The sequence below is a fragment of the Rana temporaria genome, chromosome 12 (assembly GCF_905171775.1).
Source record: "Rana temporaria chromosome 12, aRanTem1.1, whole genome shotgun sequence".
Lineage (NCBI taxonomy): Eukaryota > Metazoa > Chordata > Amphibia > Anura > Ranidae > Rana > Rana temporaria.
In genome coordinates, this window is record NC_053500.1 from 13564738 (window position 1) to 13586184 (window position 21447).

The 21447-nt window shown below is 42.5% G+C and overlaps 1 protein-coding gene across 1 annotated transcript; it reads left to right on the forward strand.

The window, feature by feature from the left end:
- Window positions 1-1873: 1873 nt before the first annotated feature.
- On the forward strand, window positions 1874-20974 carry RAD21L1 (RAD21 cohesin complex component like 1). The gene is made up of 12 exons (XM_040331484.1): window positions 1874-2186; window positions 2290-2419; window positions 6002-6101; window positions 7915-8015; window positions 9406-9570; window positions 11219-11355; window positions 12735-12921; window positions 14408-14637; window positions 15727-15850; window positions 16049-16179; window positions 19147-19224; window positions 20605-20974. Exons 1-12 carry the CDS (start codon window positions 1983-1985, stop codon window positions 20791-20793), a joined length of 1776 nt encoding a protein of 591 aa, XP_040187418.1. The 5' UTR covers window positions 1874-1982; the 3' UTR covers window positions 20794-20974.
- The last annotated feature ends 473 nt before the right edge of the window (window positions 20975-21447 follow it).

The window sequence follows — 21447 nt, forward strand, 5'->3', positions numbered from 1 at the left end:
GCAAACACAGCTGTCCGCTGGTATGATCGGAAGTGATTGTGGAGGGAGAGATTACCTGCAGTTAGGGACAGATGGCCATCACTGGACACAATCTACTTGCATCCATCGGTAATCATCACAGGTAAATGCTTCCTGGGCTCATAGGGCCATATTCTGAGTATAGTCACTATGGAGTATCTCAGGATACTCCGTCGTATCTCTCTTTTTTGGTCCGCGTATCTATGCGAGTGATTCTTAGAATCATTTTCGCATAGATACGCTTAAGATCCGACATGTGTAAGTCACTTACACTGTCGGATCTTAAATGTAATTACCCAGCCGGCCGCTAGGTGGCGTTTACATTCAGGTCTCATTTGTTTATGCAAATGAGCCTGATACGCCGATTCCCGAACGAATTTGCGTTGCGTAACCGTCGCTAACGTCGTTTGCGTAAGCGTAAGGTTACCCCTGCTATATGAGGGGTAACCTTACGCCAGTCCCACGTACGCCATGTTAAGTATGGCGTCGGGTCCGCGTCGTCTTTTCCCGTCGGGTACGTCGTTTCCCTAAGTCGTTCTTGAATACGACTTTACGTCAATGACGCACACGTCGGCATCATTGACGTTTTCCGCCGAGAACTGGAGCATGCGCACTGGGCTATTTTAAGCCGGGCGCATGCGCAGTTCCTTCGAATCGGGGGCGCACTTAATTTAAATACAAGCCGCCCCCTTGGAGTTACGTGGGGATACGCCGGGCCAATTACACTCCGCCGCCCCAAACTACGGAGCAAGTGTTTGGGGAATACAGCACTTGCTCCTGTAGGTTGGGGCGGCGGAGTGTAAATGGCTTACGCGACGCCCGCCCGAAATCTACGGGAATCTGGCCCATAGTCAGTTTTTTTGCAAAATATTTGCCATACTACCACCAATTCTGGCGTGTGAATGAGTCCTTACTGGATGGCATTTCGTTAGCTAAAGCGCCACCACAGGTAACATAAACGGTTGTCTTATCTTTTATTTAAAGTGGTTGTACGCCTCAGACTAGACATATGAACAAAGCATATCTCCCTATAGCAGTGGTTCTCAACTCCTGTCCTCAGGACCCACTAACAGGCCAGATTTTAAGTATTACCTTGAGGCAGTGTTTCTCAATTCCAGTCCTCAGGCCCCCCCAACAGGTCAGGTTTTCAGGATTTCCATTATTTTGCACAGGTGATTTGATCAGTTTCACTGCCTTAGTAATCACCACAGCCTTTTCATCTGAGGGAAATCCTGAAAACCTGACCTGTTGGGGGGGCCTGAGAACTGGAATTGAGAAACACTGCCTTGAGGAGATGCAAACAAGAATACTGCAATCACTGAGCAGCAAATGATACCACCTGTGATGTATTTCAGTTATCCTGCAAACCTGGCCTGTTAGTGGGTCCCGAGGACAGGAGTTAAGAACCACTGCCCTATAGTGTTTACTTTTCAATTAAGGTTGTTGTAAACCCACTTTGGAGGGGGAAAAAATGACACCTGCAAGACAAAGGCATAATGAGCTAGTATGCTATGCATACTAGCTCATTATGCAATACTCGCCTGGGATCGAAGCCCCCGCTGCAGTGCCCGACACAGCAACGGCCGGCGACATGTCGTCCCGGAGTTACTTCCGGGTATTACGGCTCTGGTGCTGTGATTGGCCAGAGCCGTGATGACATCACTACCTCGCATGTGCGTAGGAGCTGCCAGTCACGGCATGACCTCCTTTAGAAACAGCACAATCACAATTTCTAAAGTGCACCTGCGCAGTTGTCTACGGCGCACGTCTCTATTGTAAATATCTCCTAAACCGTGGAAGTTTAGGAGATATTTCTTGCACCTACAGGTAAGCCTTAATCTAGGGTTATGCAAGAGGTACTACTTTTCATAGCATGTTATAGTTCTTTCCTAATTAGTCGCTTACTTTTCCTTTTAGAAAAGAATAGAACTACAGTATTGTTAGTAAACAAAAGGAAATGTCAAATGAATAACAATCAGTATCATGTATTACAGCTTTTAGATGTCTGTGAGTTTTTTTTAAAAATGTTTTACACACATGTTCTTCTGGACAAGCATGGGATCCTGGCCAAGATATGGATAGCAGCTCACTGGCACAAGAAATTGACCAAGAGTAATATATTTGAATGCAACCTTGAAATGGCCATCAGAAATATCCTGTCTGCAAAGGTATGTCCCCAGATTTTCTTTTTTTTTTGTGTTTTCTGGTGTTGTATAGCTGTGGAAATGAGCTGGGAATAGACTGTTAATGTCTTAAATATCTGTCTTGTAGACGGTGATGTCCTTGAGAATATCAGGACATTTACTTCTTGGAGTAGTGCGAGTATATAACCGAAAGACAAAATATCTGCTGGCCGACTGCAATGAATCTCTGCTCAAAATGAAGCTAGCCTTCCGTCCAGGTATCTAGAAGTCTCTAGTGATAAAATGGGGTTGTTGTAAAGAACTTGATATAAAACAGGTAAAGACTAACAACAGATTACAGGTCTGCAAGTCATTTCGGAAATTGAATAATATGTTGCCTCTTTCTATCCTGAGGACCTAAAACGGTAGTAAACGACAACTAAGAAATACAAATATTGGACCCCTGCAGGTAATGTCATATTGTGGTAGTATGCATCGTATGCACATTATGACAGGGAAGCCTTCCAGCGGCGTGCTGTCACGGCTGCGAAAGGGCAGTGCGCATGTGCCAGTGACGTTAACCAGCTGTTACTAACGAACATATCTTCTAAACAGTGCATGTTTAGAAGATATTTACGGTACCTACGGGTAAGCTTTACCCATAGGTAGAAAAAAAATACGGAGTTTACTACTGCTTTAAAACCAGTCTCCACTTTTTTGCTTTTTGTTTTTTGCCTCATGCCAGCAAAAATTACAAGAAACCCCTCACCACTCTGTGAACCGCTGCTGGTGTCAATATAAAGGTAATGACACCCCCAAATCGATTCGGAAAATGCAGTGCGAGCTGTGGAATTGGATTGCATGGGTCTGAACACCCATGCAATCCGCTTCCAGTGCAGACAAAAAAGAAAAGCTGGGTCCTGCACGTTTTTTGGTGCGGGTCCAGTGTGAATTGAGCCATACATAATGTATGGCTCAATTTGCACTGCACTTAATCTGAATGGGTTGTTTTACAAGGAGATCGTTTACAATCACTGTAAATTCCAAGTCACACCAGTCAGAGATATCGCAGGACAGAGGGCTCTCCTCAATGGCCAAGTGTTGGGCCAGTCACTAAGCACCAGTGCTGTCACATGCTTCTCAATACATTAAGTACCTAGTAATTTCTTCATTCTCTGCTGTTATTGTTCTTTCAGGAACAAACAGGCAAATATCAGCTGCTTGTTCTTAGTATAGCACCCTCTAGTGTGCTAGAAGGATAGTGCATGTTTGGGAGAGTAGGTAAATTTCCAAGTTTGGCTGGCGCCTGGTGTGTTTTGATCTGGGTTGGGAGTGACTCAGAGTAGAGCTGGGTGACTCACAGGCAGCATCACCAAAACCTACCACTTCTTTCCAGAATGTTCTGGTGTTTTCTGGAAAGAGGTGGAGCTGCTTGGGGTGTTCTGAGGAGCCCTGACCAATCCCCAATCTGGTTGGCAGGGGGCAGGCCCCCTTAAATACCCAGGGTCAGCCCAGCTGGGGAGGAGTTGATTGGGTGGAAGATGGAGATGTTGCTATGTGTAATAAAGAGTAATATAATCCCCAAGACACATTTATTCTTTCCACCTACTCCACAACACCTTACCACAGCTCTGAAAGTCTATATGAATTTCATAATAATTCATGGCCAGTTCTGCGTGTTTGTGCATTCTGGCCCCATAAAAATGTCTACCCCCCCCCCACCCAGCATTCAACAATGGTTTGTACAGAATCAATGACATTAAACTGATGGAAGACTCCACAAGTTCCATAAAAGTTTCTGACTCAAAATGTCATACAACATGGTTTTTCTGGATAAAGTAAACCTCCACAGACGAGTATAAGAACCTTCTTTAACCACTTAAGACCCGGACCATTATGCAGGTTAAGGACCTTGCTCACACCCCCCTCCCCGTTCCTCAGCTCCTGTGACGCGATCGTGGAGCTTCAGACCATGGCTGGGCTCTTAAAGGCACGTGCCTGTGCCCAGCCGCACCATTCTGCCGACGTATATCGGCGTTAGGTGGTCCTTAATTGGTTAATACTACTAAACTTAAGAGCCTTCCGTGCCAACTTTGTTCCCTGGATCACTACCTCACTACCTCCTTCCTTCCATCCTTCCTTCCCTCTACCCACCCCATCCCTCTTTTTTATTTTTATTTTTTTCCTTTTAAACCCCCACTAGCCCCACGCTACATTCTCCCCTCATCTCCAATAACCACTCCTGAAGAAAACACAGCAAGCCCCTTGAAAACCATAACCACCAATTGCCCCTGCTGTTGGTTCCCACCCTCCTAAAACATTTTTTATACTATGATAAATAGTATCAAAGTTTTGGACATTTTAGTTGCTGTCTTCTATTATGTACCTTCTGCAATAGCTTTGCAAAGATGGTCTCCTGAACCACAGCTACCTCCCTTATTGCCATGTGATAACCTCCTCCTTTTATAAAAACGTTATTGCCTGTGACAGACACACCCATCCACAACCAAGGACTATCTGCCACAAAGAATTTTGAGATTCATAAGGTTAATGGGTGGCAGTGAGAGGTCTATAGCAGGGTGCAAGGGGTTTAAGCACTGGCCACACTTTGTTCCCCACCTGGGGTATAATTTTTCTTCCCTGAGTTAATCCTTATGGGTGCTGAGAAAGGAGACAAACAGGCTGTGAGGGAACATGTCTGCAGGACTGTTGCAGACCCAGTGAGGTCCATTTACTAGCCAGGAGGCTTAACTTTTGTTTTTGGACTTTGCTTCCTACTCTTGCGTGGGAATCCTTTTGTTTGCTGTACATGTTGACCAATAAACACGAGCGGGTAGCCCTTTAATCTTACATGTGACTTGCATTACCTCTCTGAGAACTATTCACTTGAAGCTGAACCCCACATGCCATAAACCGAGCCGACTGTCAAATATTACACAACAAAATATTAGCAAGTAAGAGAATTGCTCTCACATCACAATCTAAGTTACATGCAATAGGGATAGCAAATGGTCCCATGGGACCTCATAGAAACAAAAACATTCCAATAAATTGACTGTGAGATCATAATGAGGTACCAATTGGGGTAGTTGGCAATTCACCCTTAAAGAACATAACATCCTCTAACCTTCGTGTCCAAAGATTGGCCTGACCGCTGAACACACATTCACACAGATTTGAAGAATCAATTAAGTCTAAACTTAGGAGGAGAAAGGGGGGAAAAAAGGAGGGTGGGAAGCACAAAAGACAAGACTAGAAAGAGAAAGCCAAGAAGGAGAGAAAGAAACGGTCTCTGGTCGATGTATTGAGAAATATCAAATTGTTGAAAGGAGGTTGTTAAAATGCAATGGATGTGCAGAAGAAATCCAAGTCTGCCAAACTCAGAGAAATGTATCATAGGTGTCTAACAAAATATCTGTCAGTTTTTTGTTGACCATAATATCATTCATACAGTGTTTTACTGCTTCAAAACTAAGATTTGGGGATTTTCAGGCCTTTTCTATGGTCAGTTTGGTCGCCATTTGTCGTTCTGGTCTTAGCAACTTCTCAAGAGGTTTAAAGAGAAGAGTCCAATAAGAATTCCTTTTAACGTTCAAATCAAAAGCGTGCAGAGAAGCGCGTAGACCTGGATCTAAAGTCTGCTCACCTTAGGGCAGGACCTCCCAAAGACAACCTCCTCCTTATGCAGTGATTTAGTATTATTACATACTGTAGTGTTATTGCTGTCTATGGAATAGGTCAGTGTTCTGTTTTGAGCTCTTCTACTGCATACTAAATGAAATATAAAACAAAAGAATATCGGTAAAGGTGCATTTGGCTGGTATCATGTTGTGTCTAATCTATGTCTGCTTTGTTTCTAGAAATGTTAGATCTCTCCGATGGCAATCGGGAAGCTAAGTATGATGACATCACTTTTCAAGAAGCATTTCATGATTTTGATGATCATCTGCCTGATTTAAAGTAAGTTTCAGAAGTATTCCTTTCTCTTTTTTTCTTTTACTGTCACAGTACACACACATACTAATTTACTAAAGGCATATACAGTATAACCTTGGTTTGAGAGCGTTTTGCAAGACAAGCAAAATGTTTTAATAAATTTTGCCTTGATATACAAGCGATGTCTTGATATAAGAGCAGCGCCATTTCACAACTGAGTAAAAAAAAGAAGAGAGGAGCCTCTAAGTGTAGCAATATGGTTACATTTATGAAGGTGCAACATTTAGCAACTTATTGCTACACTTGGAGGTGCCTCTCTTCTCTTTTATACCCTGTAAAAAAATGCTTTTTTGATATACAAGTGCTTTAGATTACAAGCATGTTTCTGGAACTAATTATGCTCGCAATCCAAGGTTTTACTGTAGATGTGCATTCTGCGACTGCAGTTGCCACAGAGCTTAGAAAATAAGGCGAAACTTCACTTTGCAAAGAATACCCAATCGCATGCAATAAAAAAAAAAAAAAAAAAAAAAAATTCTGGCACCTGATTGGATGATGCTCTGGAGCAACTGAATTTGCATAGTGCAAAGTCTACTTTCCTTTAATAAATTAACCCCACAGAGTTGTATTTATTTTACCAAAGAAAGCTGTCAGGAAATTTCATAGGCATTTATTGATTGTTGTCTGATATGGCTGATTGTAGGGGTGCAACGGATCAAAAAACTCACGGTTCGGATCAGGAGTCACGGATCGGATCATTTTTCGGATTGGCAAAAAAAAAAAAATTCTTTGGTATTTGGGTACCTTCTGCTAATTGTTGCACTTTGCTTGCCAGTTGTGCTTCATGTAAAGAGTAGTCTCACTCCAATGTCACCTGCTCAGTGCACAGACATACATATTGGTGCACCCCCCGGTGCATAAAGCATGACCTTTTTAGTGCAGGTGGTATTTTAATGTCCATTACAAATTTAAAAGCAATCAATTTTTATATGTTGACTGTCACAGAATCCCGTCACACTCCGCTTAAAGGAGTTGTAAAGGAAAAAAATGTTTTGCCTAAAATGAATGTCTGCAAGGTAGACAGACAGAATAGTGTAATGATTCTGTTAAAAAACGAGTAAATACCAATTAAATTCCTTCATCTATATCACCTCCGGCATTCTAGTTTCTGTTCTCTCATTCACTTCCTGGTTTGCATCGCTCGTTCATGTAAGAACTCCATTTCCCAGTATGAACTGCGGCACGCCCAGTAATTCACACCCCCTTGAAGTCTCTAACATGTAAAGAGCGTCCTGCCACACAGATGTAGTTCCCAGGAGGGGGCGAGCACGTTACTGACCACCGCAGTAAAGCCTCCCTTCACGGCGGTGAGTAAAATCAGACAAGCCGGAAGTGAACAGAACAGAGAAGAAATAGAGCAACTTCTGAGCAAAAACGAGCAATGAGGAAGTGAAAAGAGAAATGTCTGCAAGTTCACACGAACATTTGGTGTGTTTGCAAGTTCTGGTGCAAACTGAACAGGGGGGTGTTCGGCTCATCCCTATCACTGAGCTATACATTCGCAACCTAGCAATCTAAGGGTTTGTGCAAGCTAGACACTCACTTGACACCTTTCTGCTGCCTTAGTGTTTATATTGAAAACCATGTGTTCCATTACAAATAGAGAAAAAAAATCTATTGGTAACATAAAATTGTATCAACTTCTTTCCACATGTGATAACAAATTGTTTAATAACATAGTCGGTGACCACTGAGTGTGGTATTTCCCTCTGATAGTAGCCTGGATTGTTTATGATTTCAGTTCTGTATGTATTTCTGTGTTTTGTGTACCTTGCAGTACCATTGATGTGGTGGATCATTTCACATTGAACCAAAGCCGAGCAGAGGACATCACCATGAAAGAGGATATTAGCAAGCAACCTACTCAAGAAAGTTTTGGTGAGGAGTCCCATTATGTTATAAATAACAGACATGCCTGTTTTGTAATCCCCCTGCTTTAGATTGATACACATAGGTTGTATTGGTAAAATTATTGGGAACAATTGAAAGGCGGTGCTGCTTCAAAAACAGACAAAATTACTCAATGGGGGGAGACTTACTAAAGCCGGAGAGTGCAAAATCTGGAGCGGTTGTGCATAGAAACCAATCAGCTTCCAGGATTTATTGTCAAAGCTTAAAGGGTCACTAAAGGAAAACATTTTTTTAGCTGAAATGACTGTTTACAGGGCATAGAGACATAATAGTTAACTGATTCCTTTTAAAAATGATTAAAAATTGATAAAAAAAACAATCATATAATGTGCCTGCAGTGTAGTTTCGTTTTTGCTGTTGTTTGCTGGTTCTCTGATGTACAGAGAGCCACTAGAGGGCAGTCAGCCAATAGAGAGCAGTGATACTTTGTCTAAAACTCCTCAGCACCAATCCAGTTTCGTTTTACACACAATAATCACATTAGTGACCACCGTGAGAAATCTCCCAGCACTGTGGTTATCAGGAAACAGGCAACCAGGAAGTATCCAAAACAGAGAGGATTTACAGCAACATCAAAGCAAAAACGAACAATGAGGACATGAAACCAGGACTGCAGCAAGGTAAAGGAAGCTATTTAGCTAAAAAAAAAAATTCCTTTAGTGACCCTTTAAGTGAACAAGCTGAAGTTAAAAGCTGATTGGCTACCATGCAGAGCTGTACCAGATTTTGCATTTTCTGGTTTTAGTAAATAAACCCCAATGAGTTACTAGTATGTATGTATAACTGTATGCTTTTTTATTTATGTAAAGGTATATGAACTAACATGAGATAGATGCCTGGGGGTAGTGCACTTTGTGTACTAATATGATGTAGGGAAATCTACTTAGACGATCAAGAAGTTGTATTGAAAGCTGGATTTCAGACAAACATGTAAGTCCATACATACATACATAAATACATAAATACTTACAATATACATTGGTTTACCTTCCACGGGGCTTGTATTTGTGTAGACAGAGCCCTATCACACAGCCAGCTTGGTGACGTGACTTTTCTGTGTAGTGAGGTAGCAGGCTGTGGTCGGGTGAGGAGTGGATTGGGGACTTTGTACCTGATCTGCTTGGCCATGGTGCCGGGTGGACATCAGGGGTCAAATACACCCCTGTTATTCCCTAAAGAATACCAGTCATGCTCCTCTTTTACCACACGTTATTGCCATGCATAGTTGTTGATGGGCTCTAAATATGATCCACATTTTGTTATATCAGTTTGCTTCTCATTACAGTGGGAATTTGTCCACAGTAAATAATTCCAGATGTTTTTTGCCATATATGACTCTATACTTTCTATTCAACAGGAAACTTGGATCCACTGAGACAGGACATTACTATGGATGACAGTTTTGAAGTAAGCACCGATAGTGTTCTGCCTGAGAGCAGTTTTGTGGGTGCGAATGATGATGGCGACGGATTTTTTAACCAAGAATTCTTTGGAGATGAAGACACAGCTGCCAATTTTTTTGGTATGTTAGATCCCTGAGTGTGTCCAGCTGTATGGTTTCATTGATATATGTATAATATACAGCACATCACTATTGTGTACAACAATTGTAATCAAAAGATGACTCCGACATTGCTCCAGCCAATCTCTTGACACTTTGGAAGGCCTGTTACATGGATTTATTAACCCTTTCATGACTAAGCCTATTTCTGACATTTGGTGTTTACAAGTTAAAATACGTATTTTTTGCTAGAAAATTACTTAGAACCCCCAAACATTATATATATTTTTTTAGCAGAGAATCTAGAGAATAAAATGGCGATTGTTGCAATATTTTATGTCACAAGATATTTGTGCAGCGGTGTTTTAAAACGCAACTTTTTCATAAATTTTAAAAAGTTAAGTTAGCCCAATATTTTTGTATAACGTGAAAGATGATGTTACGCTGAGTAAATAAATACCAAGCATGTCACGATTTATAATTGCACGCACTCATGGAATGGCGACAAACTACGGTACCTAAAAATCTCCATAGGCAGCGTATCTACCTAATTAGCATATTCCTCACGTAAATCTACGGAAGCGCCACCTAGCGGCCCACATAAATATGCAGCCTAAGATACGACGGTGTAAGACACTTACGCCGGTGGGATCTTAGGGAAATCTATGCGTAACTGATTCTATGAATCAGTCGCATAGATACGACCCCGCAAATCAGAGTTACGACGGCGTATCCGGAGATACGCCGTCGTAACTGCTCTCTGAATCCGTGCCTGTATATTTTTTTTAATCCAGCGCCATTGGCAGCCGAGTAACCCGGAAGTAACTTCATGACGTCGATTCCTTATTTACCGTATTTATTGGAGTATAGTGCGCACCCCTAAAGTTGCCCGAAATTCCTGTGGAAAAAAGATTTTTTGTACTTACAGTTTTGGTGTCTTGCGCGGCGGCCTTGTCGGGTCCGGCGTCCATCTGCGGCTTCGAGTGTCCTCTTCGTCGTGTCCGGCGTCCTTCTGCGGCTTCGGGTGTCCTCTTCGTCGGGTCCGGCGTCCTTCTGCGGCTTCGGGTATCCTCTTCGTCGGGTCCGGCGTCCTTCTGCGGCTTCGGGTGTCCTCTTCGTCGGGTCCGGCGTCCTTCTGCGGCGTCCTCCCCGCTCGTTTCCCGCGCCGAGTTTGAATACTGCGCCGACATATACAGAGCGCAGTACACTCGTGTATGGTCGGGCAGGTTCAGCTACTCTCACGCTGACGTCCTGTACGTCCAAGACGTCAGCACGAGAGGAGCCGAGACTGGCCGACTATACACGAGTGTACTGCGCTCGGTATATGTCGGCGCAGTATTCAAACTCGGCGTGGGTATCGGCGTATATCGCGCACCCACGATTTTGCCCTGATTTTCAGGGCAAAATAGTGCCCAGTATACGCGGATAAATACGGTACATTGAAGAGACTGAATCAAAGCCGTTTGCGGGAAGTTCTATGGCAACACAAACATGAAAAACTACTTTATTGAACCTATAAACTATTATATGTTATGATCTTTGTATAGATTCATCTGCTAAAAGGAATTTTTCTTCATCAAAAACATGAGACCATGGCTGTTTGTTTGTATGTGACTCAGTACATCAGTATACATTCTCTTCTTTTTTCTTTTTTTTTTCTATTCTTTAGCTGACAGTCATTTGTTTGCAGAATACAATGACCTGAATATAGATATGAGTAAAGAGGTGACTATGCCACTCGGCTCGCCGGGCCAAGATCAGCAGTTTACGAGTGATCTTTCTGCACGTATGTATACCCAACCATTTGTTTGAGAAGTTATCCAATTTCAATGTAAGTCTTGCCCTTGAAGCCTCCTATTTTAAAGTATAGCTAAACGCAATTACAAAAAGTTCTTGTTTTCTATATGTCTACGCGTGTTTTGTTTTGTTTTGTGTACAGCAATTGTTTTTTTATTTTTTTTAAATAGTTTTCGCAGTATAAAAAAAAGAGTACAAGAATGTAACCAAGGCGTAGTAGTACGCAATAACGTTGTGAAGGGGGAAGCCCTTTTCACAATTGGCATTATGCATAACAGCTTTGATAAAAGCATAGCCTTAGAATAATGTTAAGTGATATTTGAAGTCTAGTTTCATACAGAACATTGCATGGAAATTAACAAGAGAGGAAGAGAGAGAAGCAATTGTTTAATTGTGTCTGGCTGTGTCTCTTGGGCATTGTACATCACCTTACACAATGTAAATACCTGTTGAAGTATAGCACTAGAATAAAGTTAGTGCTGATCTGCCATATGTATGAGAAGTAGCATGCATGAATTGTGGGACTCGGCCACAGTTAAAGGCCTTGGGCTTTGATGCAAATCAATTCAAGTGACCTTGGATGACCTTGCCAGTAATCGCAGGCCTTTTAACTAATAACCTTTTAGGCTGTGGAAGGTCAGTTATTAGCAGAGGACGTGGTTATATATGATCAATACATGTCAGCAATTCAATAGATTCTGTGAAACCATGTGCTGCAGCCATGCAGTATCTATAGCCATTTTTGTAGAAAATTAGTGCTAGCAGCCAGTGGCGTAGTGTGGGTTGTCAGCGCCTGGGGCAAGGCAAGTAATTTGCGCCCCCCTGACCCATGGACTTACCTATTTTCAGCTAGCTCCAGTCTGGTCATATGATCCACTGTGTTAGACAGCAGTGGCTGTAGGGAAGAGGAGAGCATGCTTGATAATGACTGGTAAAGCCTGGAGTGGTGACATCATGCATATGTTACTATGTCCCATCTGTTGTTGGCGCTCCCTCCTCTCCACACTCGTGACAGCGCCCCTCTAAATTTTGCACCCGGGCGGTGGTCCCCCTTGCACCCCCCCACGCTACGCCACTGTTTTTGGCCCTTTTCTATCATTCGCAGTGAAGCACGTGGTGGTGCTTCGTCAAAAGACTTGACCCTTTAAATTTCTACATAGAGAAGTAAAGGAATTGCGCATTGACCACAGTTATTACTGAACAATAATTGCTGTGGTTCATGGCGCTTACTGGTGATCACCGACATCAGGACTAGAAGATACCGTATTCTCTCCCCTGTTCTTGGAGGGTTTTTTTTTTTTGCCAGGTCAATGGCCATCTATGTAAAATTAATCTTTGTCTGTTAAAACAGCTTCATTTGGTGATTCACTGGTTACTTCCTCTGGTAGGTCAGCCTGTGCCTATTTCTAGTAATGTGCATTGTTTTGTCAGCAGCTGATTTAGGTAACACAGAGCCAGAAATGCCTGGTTTAGGTAACATGGAACTGGAAACGGCAATGGAAAATCTGGACGCTGGAAATAGCAGCTCGCTTCAGTCTGAAGTTAGCTTTGTACTGGAACCAGTGGATGTTACAGGTACTTAAAATATGGTTCTGACAAGTAGGCTATGTTAAATAGTATAGTACATGTATAAGGTTTGCCTCATTGGTGGTCAGTCCGTCCCCCCCCCCCCCAATTATACTTACCTAGGTGAATGCAGCATGGGTCCTATGCTGCATCTGTCCCCTGCCGCCTCTGCACTGAGAACTGAGCGATCGAACACCACCGATGGCTCGGTTCTCACAGCTCCTCAAGCAGAGAGCTGCTGACTGTCAATCAGCAGCTCTCCGCTCTGCTCCTCCTCGCTCACTGGTGCGCTGAGCTATGAAGGTGCAGGGAGCTGCTGTCTCTGGTACCGGATTTCTGTGACATCTGCAGCGAGTGGATTTCAGTCCGCTCTCTGCTAAAAATGGGTCACAGGAGTGCAAAACTAATTGCACTCCTGTGATCCATAGGAGAAGCCCAGACAAACAATTTTTGTCTGGACTTTTCCTTTAAAGTATAACTAAAAGGCCAAACTTTTAGTTTTGAATAGAGTGAAGAGGGATTAGAACCCCTGTCCGTTTTTATTGCTGGCTGTGCCCCCATTAGGAAGATTCACCCTCTCTATTTGTCCTGCTTAACATTTATATTGAAAGTGAATGTAAAAGAAAATTCCAAATTGTGAGTTGTCCTCAGAAAAGTAATAGAGGGGAAATGTTCCAATGGGGACACTAGTTCTGGTAACCCCAAGTTATTCCCTTGATTTGCAGGGATGTCCTCTTACTTCCTGTTTGGCTATGGGACAGAAAGTGAAGTTAAATCTCCCCAATGGGACAAAGATAGCAAAAATAAACTTTACGCAAATTAAATCCCTCTCTTGCTCTAATTAAAATGGAAAAAATAAAGGTTTTTGCCTATTAGTTCTTCTACTTTAATCTTCCACTTAGACTGGAAACTGAGAGAAGCAGAGGGATATGGTCACCAAAGGGATAACCTGTCAAAGTTGCTTTACTAAGGAACAGGACTGAAAAGCAAAGGGAATTCATGCTTTAAAGCCCCTGTAAAACACACCAAATATTATGTTAATAAAATATGACATTATTAATGTTATTATTATACAGGATTTATATATTGTGCAGCGATTTAGAATGTAGAGGAGGACCATGGAAGACCCTGCTTGTAAAGCTTACAATTAAAAGGGAGAGGGAGGTGGTACAAAAGGTAATAGCTGCAGGGGATAATCTGATAGAAGTGGCTCGGACTTAGTTCTTTGGTGGGTGTGGGATAGGCTTCCCTAAATAAATGAGTTTTCAGGGATCACCTAAAGGCAGAGAGGGTAAGTGCTGACCAGACATGCTGGGACAGGGAGTTCCAGAGGATGGGAGAGGCTCTGGAGAAGTCCTGGAGGCGAGTGCGTGGAAGGAGTTTAACAAGGAAGGTAGAGAGTAGCAGGTTTTGGGCGGAGCAGAGACATTACAATAATACAACTAACATTCTAGTTAAATGGTCTCTAAAGATTTTTTTTTGTTTCTGTATTCAGAAATTGAAAAGAGAAAGAGAACAAGAAAAAAAAGGAATCTTATGGTGGATGACTTAAAGCAGATTTCAAGCAACTTCTTCCGCCAGCAACTGGAAGACACGTCAGATACCCTGACCACCTCGGATATTGCTCCCCCCACACGCTGCATGATGGAGTGGAAGAAAACTGGAGGGGTTCCATGGCTGCTGTCTGAGCCGGCTCAGCCAATAATCAGTGCTGACCTTCAATTGGTAAGCAGTCTGTAAAAATTATAATCCCCCAACTCACTGTGACTTCAGAGGTCTCTTAAAGAACGTTTTCATAGCAGAGTTCCACTTGTTTTTTTAACTTGGACTCAATCCATTGGCCATCCTCATTTTTATTTAAAATGGCAAAAATAAATTGTGGGGGGGGGGATGGGTTAATACCTTTTTTTTCCCCCATATTGTATGGAGCACTTCCAGCTTCGGCCACCTAAGTGATGACATAATTGGGAGCGATTCCCATGAACTCCTGGGATATTGGCGTCATCTATCCCAGGAGTCCATGGGAATCGCCTAATACCAAAACCTTGCACGATTTCAAGACAGGAAATTAGGCGAATTGGAGGGGGTTAGGTAGAGTGGCAGCCCGTAATGCAGGGCCCACAGGCACCGCCCCCCCATCCATGCGTCCGGCCCCCTAATCTACAAGCTGGGTGCCGGACGCATGGATTCCAGTTGGGGTATTTTTTTTTTCTTTTATTTTTTTTTGAAGCGCTCTAATAGGCTTAAAAAAAGAGCTATTGTCACACTGATTCTCCTACTGGCCAATCAAGAAGCGGGCCTGAGGGGTCAACAGATAGTAAAACAATGTTACAGGGGGAGATTAAGTTCCGGTCACACCAGTGCGACTTGTAATGTGATTTGAGATGTCCAACCAGTCGCACCTTATTGTCGCCAATAGAATTGCTCAAAATGTGCTGCACTGATCTTTAAAAAGTATTTCCTGCACTGCTTTTGCTGATTTCAGGTGCGATTTGCACAGACCTCTGTATATGAAATGACACCCGTCAGCCAAGTGGCACTGACATGCAGCTTTGAAATTTGAATTTCAAAGTCTGATTTGGTGTGACCGGGGTCTAAGAAAAACAAATGCTGCTGTTTTAATGGTAATGATAGACAGCATCCTATATATTATTTTACCTTTTGGCCATCGGTCCACTTTAATTTTTATAACAAACACATCACCGGAAAGTCAAAATTCCCATCTAAAAAAAACATATTTTTTTTTTAGATTGAGTATATAATGTTTCTCTTTAATGCAGACTTTTACATGTATACTAATATAATTCTGTTCAGCTGTTTACACAAAACCAGAGATCAGACTCTAGAAATAAGAAGCAGTCGGCTGCTACTAAAAAAGCAGAAGAAACACCAGCAGAACCTGAAGTTGAAACACATCAGCAATATCAAGAGGAGCAGGGTAAGAATAATATGAACAATCCGCTTTATAGTGTCAGTGATGAATGTGCGGGTAGATTGGGCAGATGATTTCACTGTATCCTGCAGCAATGAAATTCAGATGGGTGCTGGACTCGGTTCTTAATGAAAGAATAATGTTTCTAGCATATCCGTTCCTCATCTGTAAGACATTGATTGCCTATTCTTTTCATCATTCCAGATCTACCACAGCTTGAGGCTGCTGCAGTGACAGATGTCAGCTCCAACTACACTGAAGGGCCCTCAGAAATGCCTGAATTGCCAAGCAGTGACCACCAGACAGTTGACCAAGAGAGCAGCCTGGTACAAGAGGTGAGGAGTAATTATTTTTAACCACTTCAGCCCTGGACCATTTGGCTGCCAAATGACCGGTCCACTTTTTGCGATTCGCCACTGCCTCGCAGTCGTGCGACGTGGCTCCCAAACAAAATTGACATATTTTTTTCTCCACAAATAGAGCTTTCTTTTGGTGGTATTTTGATCACCTCTGCAGTTTTTATTTTTTTGCGCTATAAACAAAAATAGAGCGACAATTTTGAAAAAAAAGCAATATTTTGTACATTTTGCTATAATAAGTATCCCAATTGTTTTTTAGTTTAGGCCGATACGTATTCTTCTACATATTTTTGGTAAAGAAAAATCACAATGAGCATATATTGATTGGTTTGCGCAAAAGTTATAGCGACTACAAAATGGGGGATCAATTTATAGCATTTTTATTATTATAATTTTTTTACTAGTAATGGTGGCGATCTGCGATTTTGATCATGACTGTGACATTATGGCGGACACATCTGACACTTTTGAAACATTTTTGGGACCATTGTCATTTGTACAGCGATCAGTGCTATAAAAATGCACTGATTACTGTGAAAAGGACACTGGCAGTGAAGGTGTTAACCACTAAGTGACGGTGAAGGGGTTAAGTGTGTCCTAGGGAGTGATTCTAACTGTTAGGGGGAGAAGCTACCAGTGATACATCAGCGATCACTGTTCCCGATCACAGGGAACAGTAGATCCCCCGACGTGTCACATGGCTGCACATCCCCCTGTTCTGCCATTGCCGACTGCAATCGCTGCCGCCCCGGAACATCAAGCTCCCTGGGAGCCGCACCCGCTGGGGCGGCAAATTTAAAGGGATGCATCGGTACGCACATTTGCCTGCCCGTGCCATTCTGCCGACGTATATCGGCGTGCGGCGTTCGGCAAGCGGTTAATATGTGAGGTCCAAAGGAGATTGTTACCTATGTTTCACATTCAGTGTGTACATCTGAATTCGGTGTGTATCATCTGTTGAAGTACAGGGGGTTGCCTGTGTTACTAAGGCTGACCATATAAATGACCTGCTCTTTTTTTGTGGTCAAATACGTTTTCATGAAACTATTTTAGATATGACATTACATGTTACAGAATAAAAGAGGAAAATAGTACAAACATTGGTCTCAAGGAGGATTCTCCAAAAGAGAGTTAACAGTCAGATACAAATATTATCTGTACAGCTAAATAGGGTCAAAAGACTTCTCCGCTTAAGGAAATTAGGGAGAGAAGTATTTAAAGAAATAAACACCAAGGAAAAACAAAAAAGGGGGGGGTGGAAAGGGGTCAGATATTAAAGGAACACTAAAGATAAAAAAAAATAACAAACATGTTATACTTACCTCCACTGTGCAGCTGGTTTTGCACAGAGTGGCCCTGAACCTGGTCTTCTGGGGTCCCCCGGCAAAAATTCACCACCTTCATGCAAGCGAGCAAACATGGTGATGAGTTCTTGCTGGCGCGCTCCAGTGATACAGCTGGCGGCTATAGCCGCTCACTGTATCACTCAGCCCCGCCCCCGGCGCGCCACGTCATTGGATGTGATAGACAGCAGCGCGAGCCAATGACTGCGCTGCTTTCAATCAACCAATGAATAAGCCAAGAAGCCTGCGTGTTCACGGCGCGGGACTTTCGAGGGGTCAGATAAGTAAAGGGGGGCTCGGGGGGCCGCTAATCCACAGATGTTTTTTCACCTTAATGCATCGAATGCATTAAGGTGAAAAAACTTTTACCTTTACAACCCCTTTAAGTGAGGAGAGCTTGCAAATCTGAAGAATCGCTATAAGCTCGTTTTTTTTTTTTTTTTTTTAACTGCTTCTCGTCTGCCCCATAGCAGACTTCCATGTGCAGAGGGCACACGCACGTTGTCAGCGAGCACCCGCCGTTCATGGGCAATACACAGATAAACAAGGCATATCTCAGTTCTGACAGGGGGGGAGGGAATGGATTCTGTGTTCCTGCAAAGCACTGACTAGAATCCATTGGCTAGGCACACAGTTAACCCATTGATTGTCCTAGATATTAACTTCTTCCCAGCCTGTGTCATTAGTACAGTGATAGTGCATATTTTCAACACTGATCACTGCATTAGTGTCACTGGTCCAGGCAAAGTGTCAAAAGCGTCATTTTTTAGAATGTCCACCGCAATATCGCAGTCCCACTGTAAGTCGCTGATTGCCGGCATTACTAGTAAAAAAATAAATAAATACATGAATATATGAGATAGTTTGTAGATGATATAACATTTGCGTAACATTTTTTTATTGTACGTGTTTCATAGCAGAAAGTAAAAAATGTATAGTTTTTTTGTTTTTTTCAAAATTGTCAGTCTTTTTTGTTTATAGCCCAAAAAAAAAACACAGAGGTCATCAAATACCACCAAAAGCAAGCTCTATTTGTGGGAAAAATGAACATAAATGTTGTTTGGGTGCAGAGTCACACGACCGCCCGTTAAAGTAATGCAGCGTCGTATGGCAAAAAATGGCCTGGTCATGAAGGGGGGTAAATCTTCTGGAGGTCAAGTGGTTGAAGTAATGAATGACGGCAAATACAGAACTACAATTTATACCTGGTTAGATTATAGACATATGAAACCATGCCAAACGTTGTTATTCACCTTTTTAAAAGACATCTTCCTCATGCATATTTTGACACTTCCTATCCATGTTGGGAGTCAAAATGCGTTCTCTTGCACCTCCCTATTGGCCAGCAAAGCTGCTCAGCAGAATGATAAGCCAATGAAAAGTCGCAGAAGGGGTATATACCAATTCTGTTAGGAAGTGACATCATTTGCATATGAGGGCAGCCTGAAATTCAGAGAGCCATAGGTGCTGAAACATAAAGGGTGCAAATGCCTACGTCACATTTGGGGACCAGCTATCTAGCTGAACAGCAAGACAGGTATATCCTTTAAAAACAAAATCTTGAACTTGCATTATTTGCTTATAATTATCACACCCCCAGGAGCCAACTGAGAGTACTGAAGACACTGATGAGCACCGATGGACCAAAAGAACACAGAAGATGCTAAACTTCCTAAAAGTAAGAATTAAAATGAGTAAAAATGAATGTGTTGGGTTATAAGGTAGATTTTACCATTCGGCTGTATAGTGTAGTTCCTGGCCTGATGATGGCCGACAGATGTCACCTCTCCCCTGCTGCTGACAATCCTCTGTTTTCCATTTGTAAAAAATGTAGATTTGAGGCAGCTGGAGTTTTTTGAGTCTTTTTGTGCTGCATTGAAGCCCACAACTTAGATATGTTTTTATTCAGGTCAAAACTGCATTGATCCAAATAGGTTTAGGTATCGGACTACTTTCTGAAACTTAGAAAACATTTTGTAAGATCAGAGAGAATTGTCTCCATGTGTGAATCATACCTGTGTAATATGTGTTAAAATGACCACTTATGGTCTCTTATCTGAAGTCTCGGTGACAACATAGGAGCACAAATTAGAGACAAGTACATTTTAATATATAATAATATAATGTAATATAGTGTTGCCTACTACTTTTACTTGTCTCCCAAACTGCGGCCTAGGGGCCAGACGTGGCCCTTTTGTTTGCCTTTATCTGGCGCTTGCAGCACTAATTATCCCACTATTATAAGATACTGTTCTGACACCAACAATTGGGCGCTATTCCTCCTACTGACACCAACAATGCAGTACTATTCCTCCCCCTAATACCAAAGATGGGGCACTGTTTACTCCCACTGATGCAATAAAAAAATAATATTCCTGATGGCCAGATGTGGCCTTTGTTTGCCTTTATCCAGCACTATTCATCCTACTAATACAAGATACTGTTCTGACACCAACAATGGGGTACTATTCCTCCCAATGACACCCACAATGGGGTACTGTTCCTCCCAATGACACCCACAATGGGGCACTGTTCCTCCCAATGACGCCAACAATGGGGCACTGTTCCTCCCAATGACACCCACAATGGGGCACTATTCCTCCCACTGACACCCACAATGGGGCACTATTCCTCCCACTGACACCCACAATGGTGCACTGTTCCTCCCACTGACACCCACAATGGTGCACTGTTCCTCCCACTGACACCCACAATGGGGCACTATTCCTCCCACTGACACCCACAATGGGGCACTATTCCTCCCACTGACACCAACACTGGGGCACTATTCCTCCCCCCTAATACCAAAGATGGGACACTATTTACTCCCACTGATGCAAGAAAAAATGATATTCCCGCTGGCCACAGTCTAGCCCCCCCTGAAGTCTATATGACAGTAAACTGGCTCTTTGTGTAGGAGGTTTGGAGACCCCTGATCTAGATGAAGGCAAACTCCAAGCCTGAAAATCTCTTTTAATATTTGTATGTGACTGCTAACGATCTGCCAGTGTGTTCGTATTTGCTTTTTTTCCTGCCTGATCTTCGGTTTCTTCCACAGAAAATGAACCAGTCTGGAATCGCCTCATTTAGTTTGAATGAAATGTGTGAGAGTAATAAGAAGAAGCAGGCATCAGCTAAGTTCTACAGCCTCTTGGTGCTAAAGAATCAGAATGCAGTCAGGATAGCACAGGACTCTCCGTATAGTGATATCATTGTCACCCCGGGCCCCAGATTCCACAGCCACTGACTTCTCTGCAACCATATGCTTCATGGTTTCTAATATTCATGTTTTTTTGTTTGTTTTTGTGGTCTGATATGTTTTCAGTATTTATTATTTAAGTTAATATATTTTGTTGACCCCTCTGCAACACCACGGAGTCGTTTTCATGTTGTGTTTATCAATGTTCTTTAAAGTGTCTAAAAAGCAATGATTTATTCTGAGTGTTTTTATTTGTTTTTTTTTTTATGTAATTTTGTGGGTTATCGGGTTGGGTATTGCAAAAATATAATTCACCTAGTACTGGGCAAAAGTTGCCATAATCCCTTATGTTGTAACATCTCGTATCTCCTCTTATGCCCCGTACACACGATCAGAAATTCCGACAGCAAAAGTCCGATGTGAGCTTTTGAACGGAAATTCCGACCATGTCTAGGCTCCATCGGACTTTTGCTGATGGAATTTCCGCCAACAAAAGATTGAGAGCTGGTTCTCAAATTTTCAGATCCGATCGTCTGTAGCAATTCAGACGCATGCTCGGAAACAATTTCGACGCATGCTCGGAAGCATTGAACTTCGTTTTCTTGGCTCGTCGTAGTGTTGTACGTCACCGCGTTCTTGACGGACAAAAGTTCAGAGAACATTTGTGTGACCGTGTGTATGCAAGCCAAGCTTGAGCGGAAT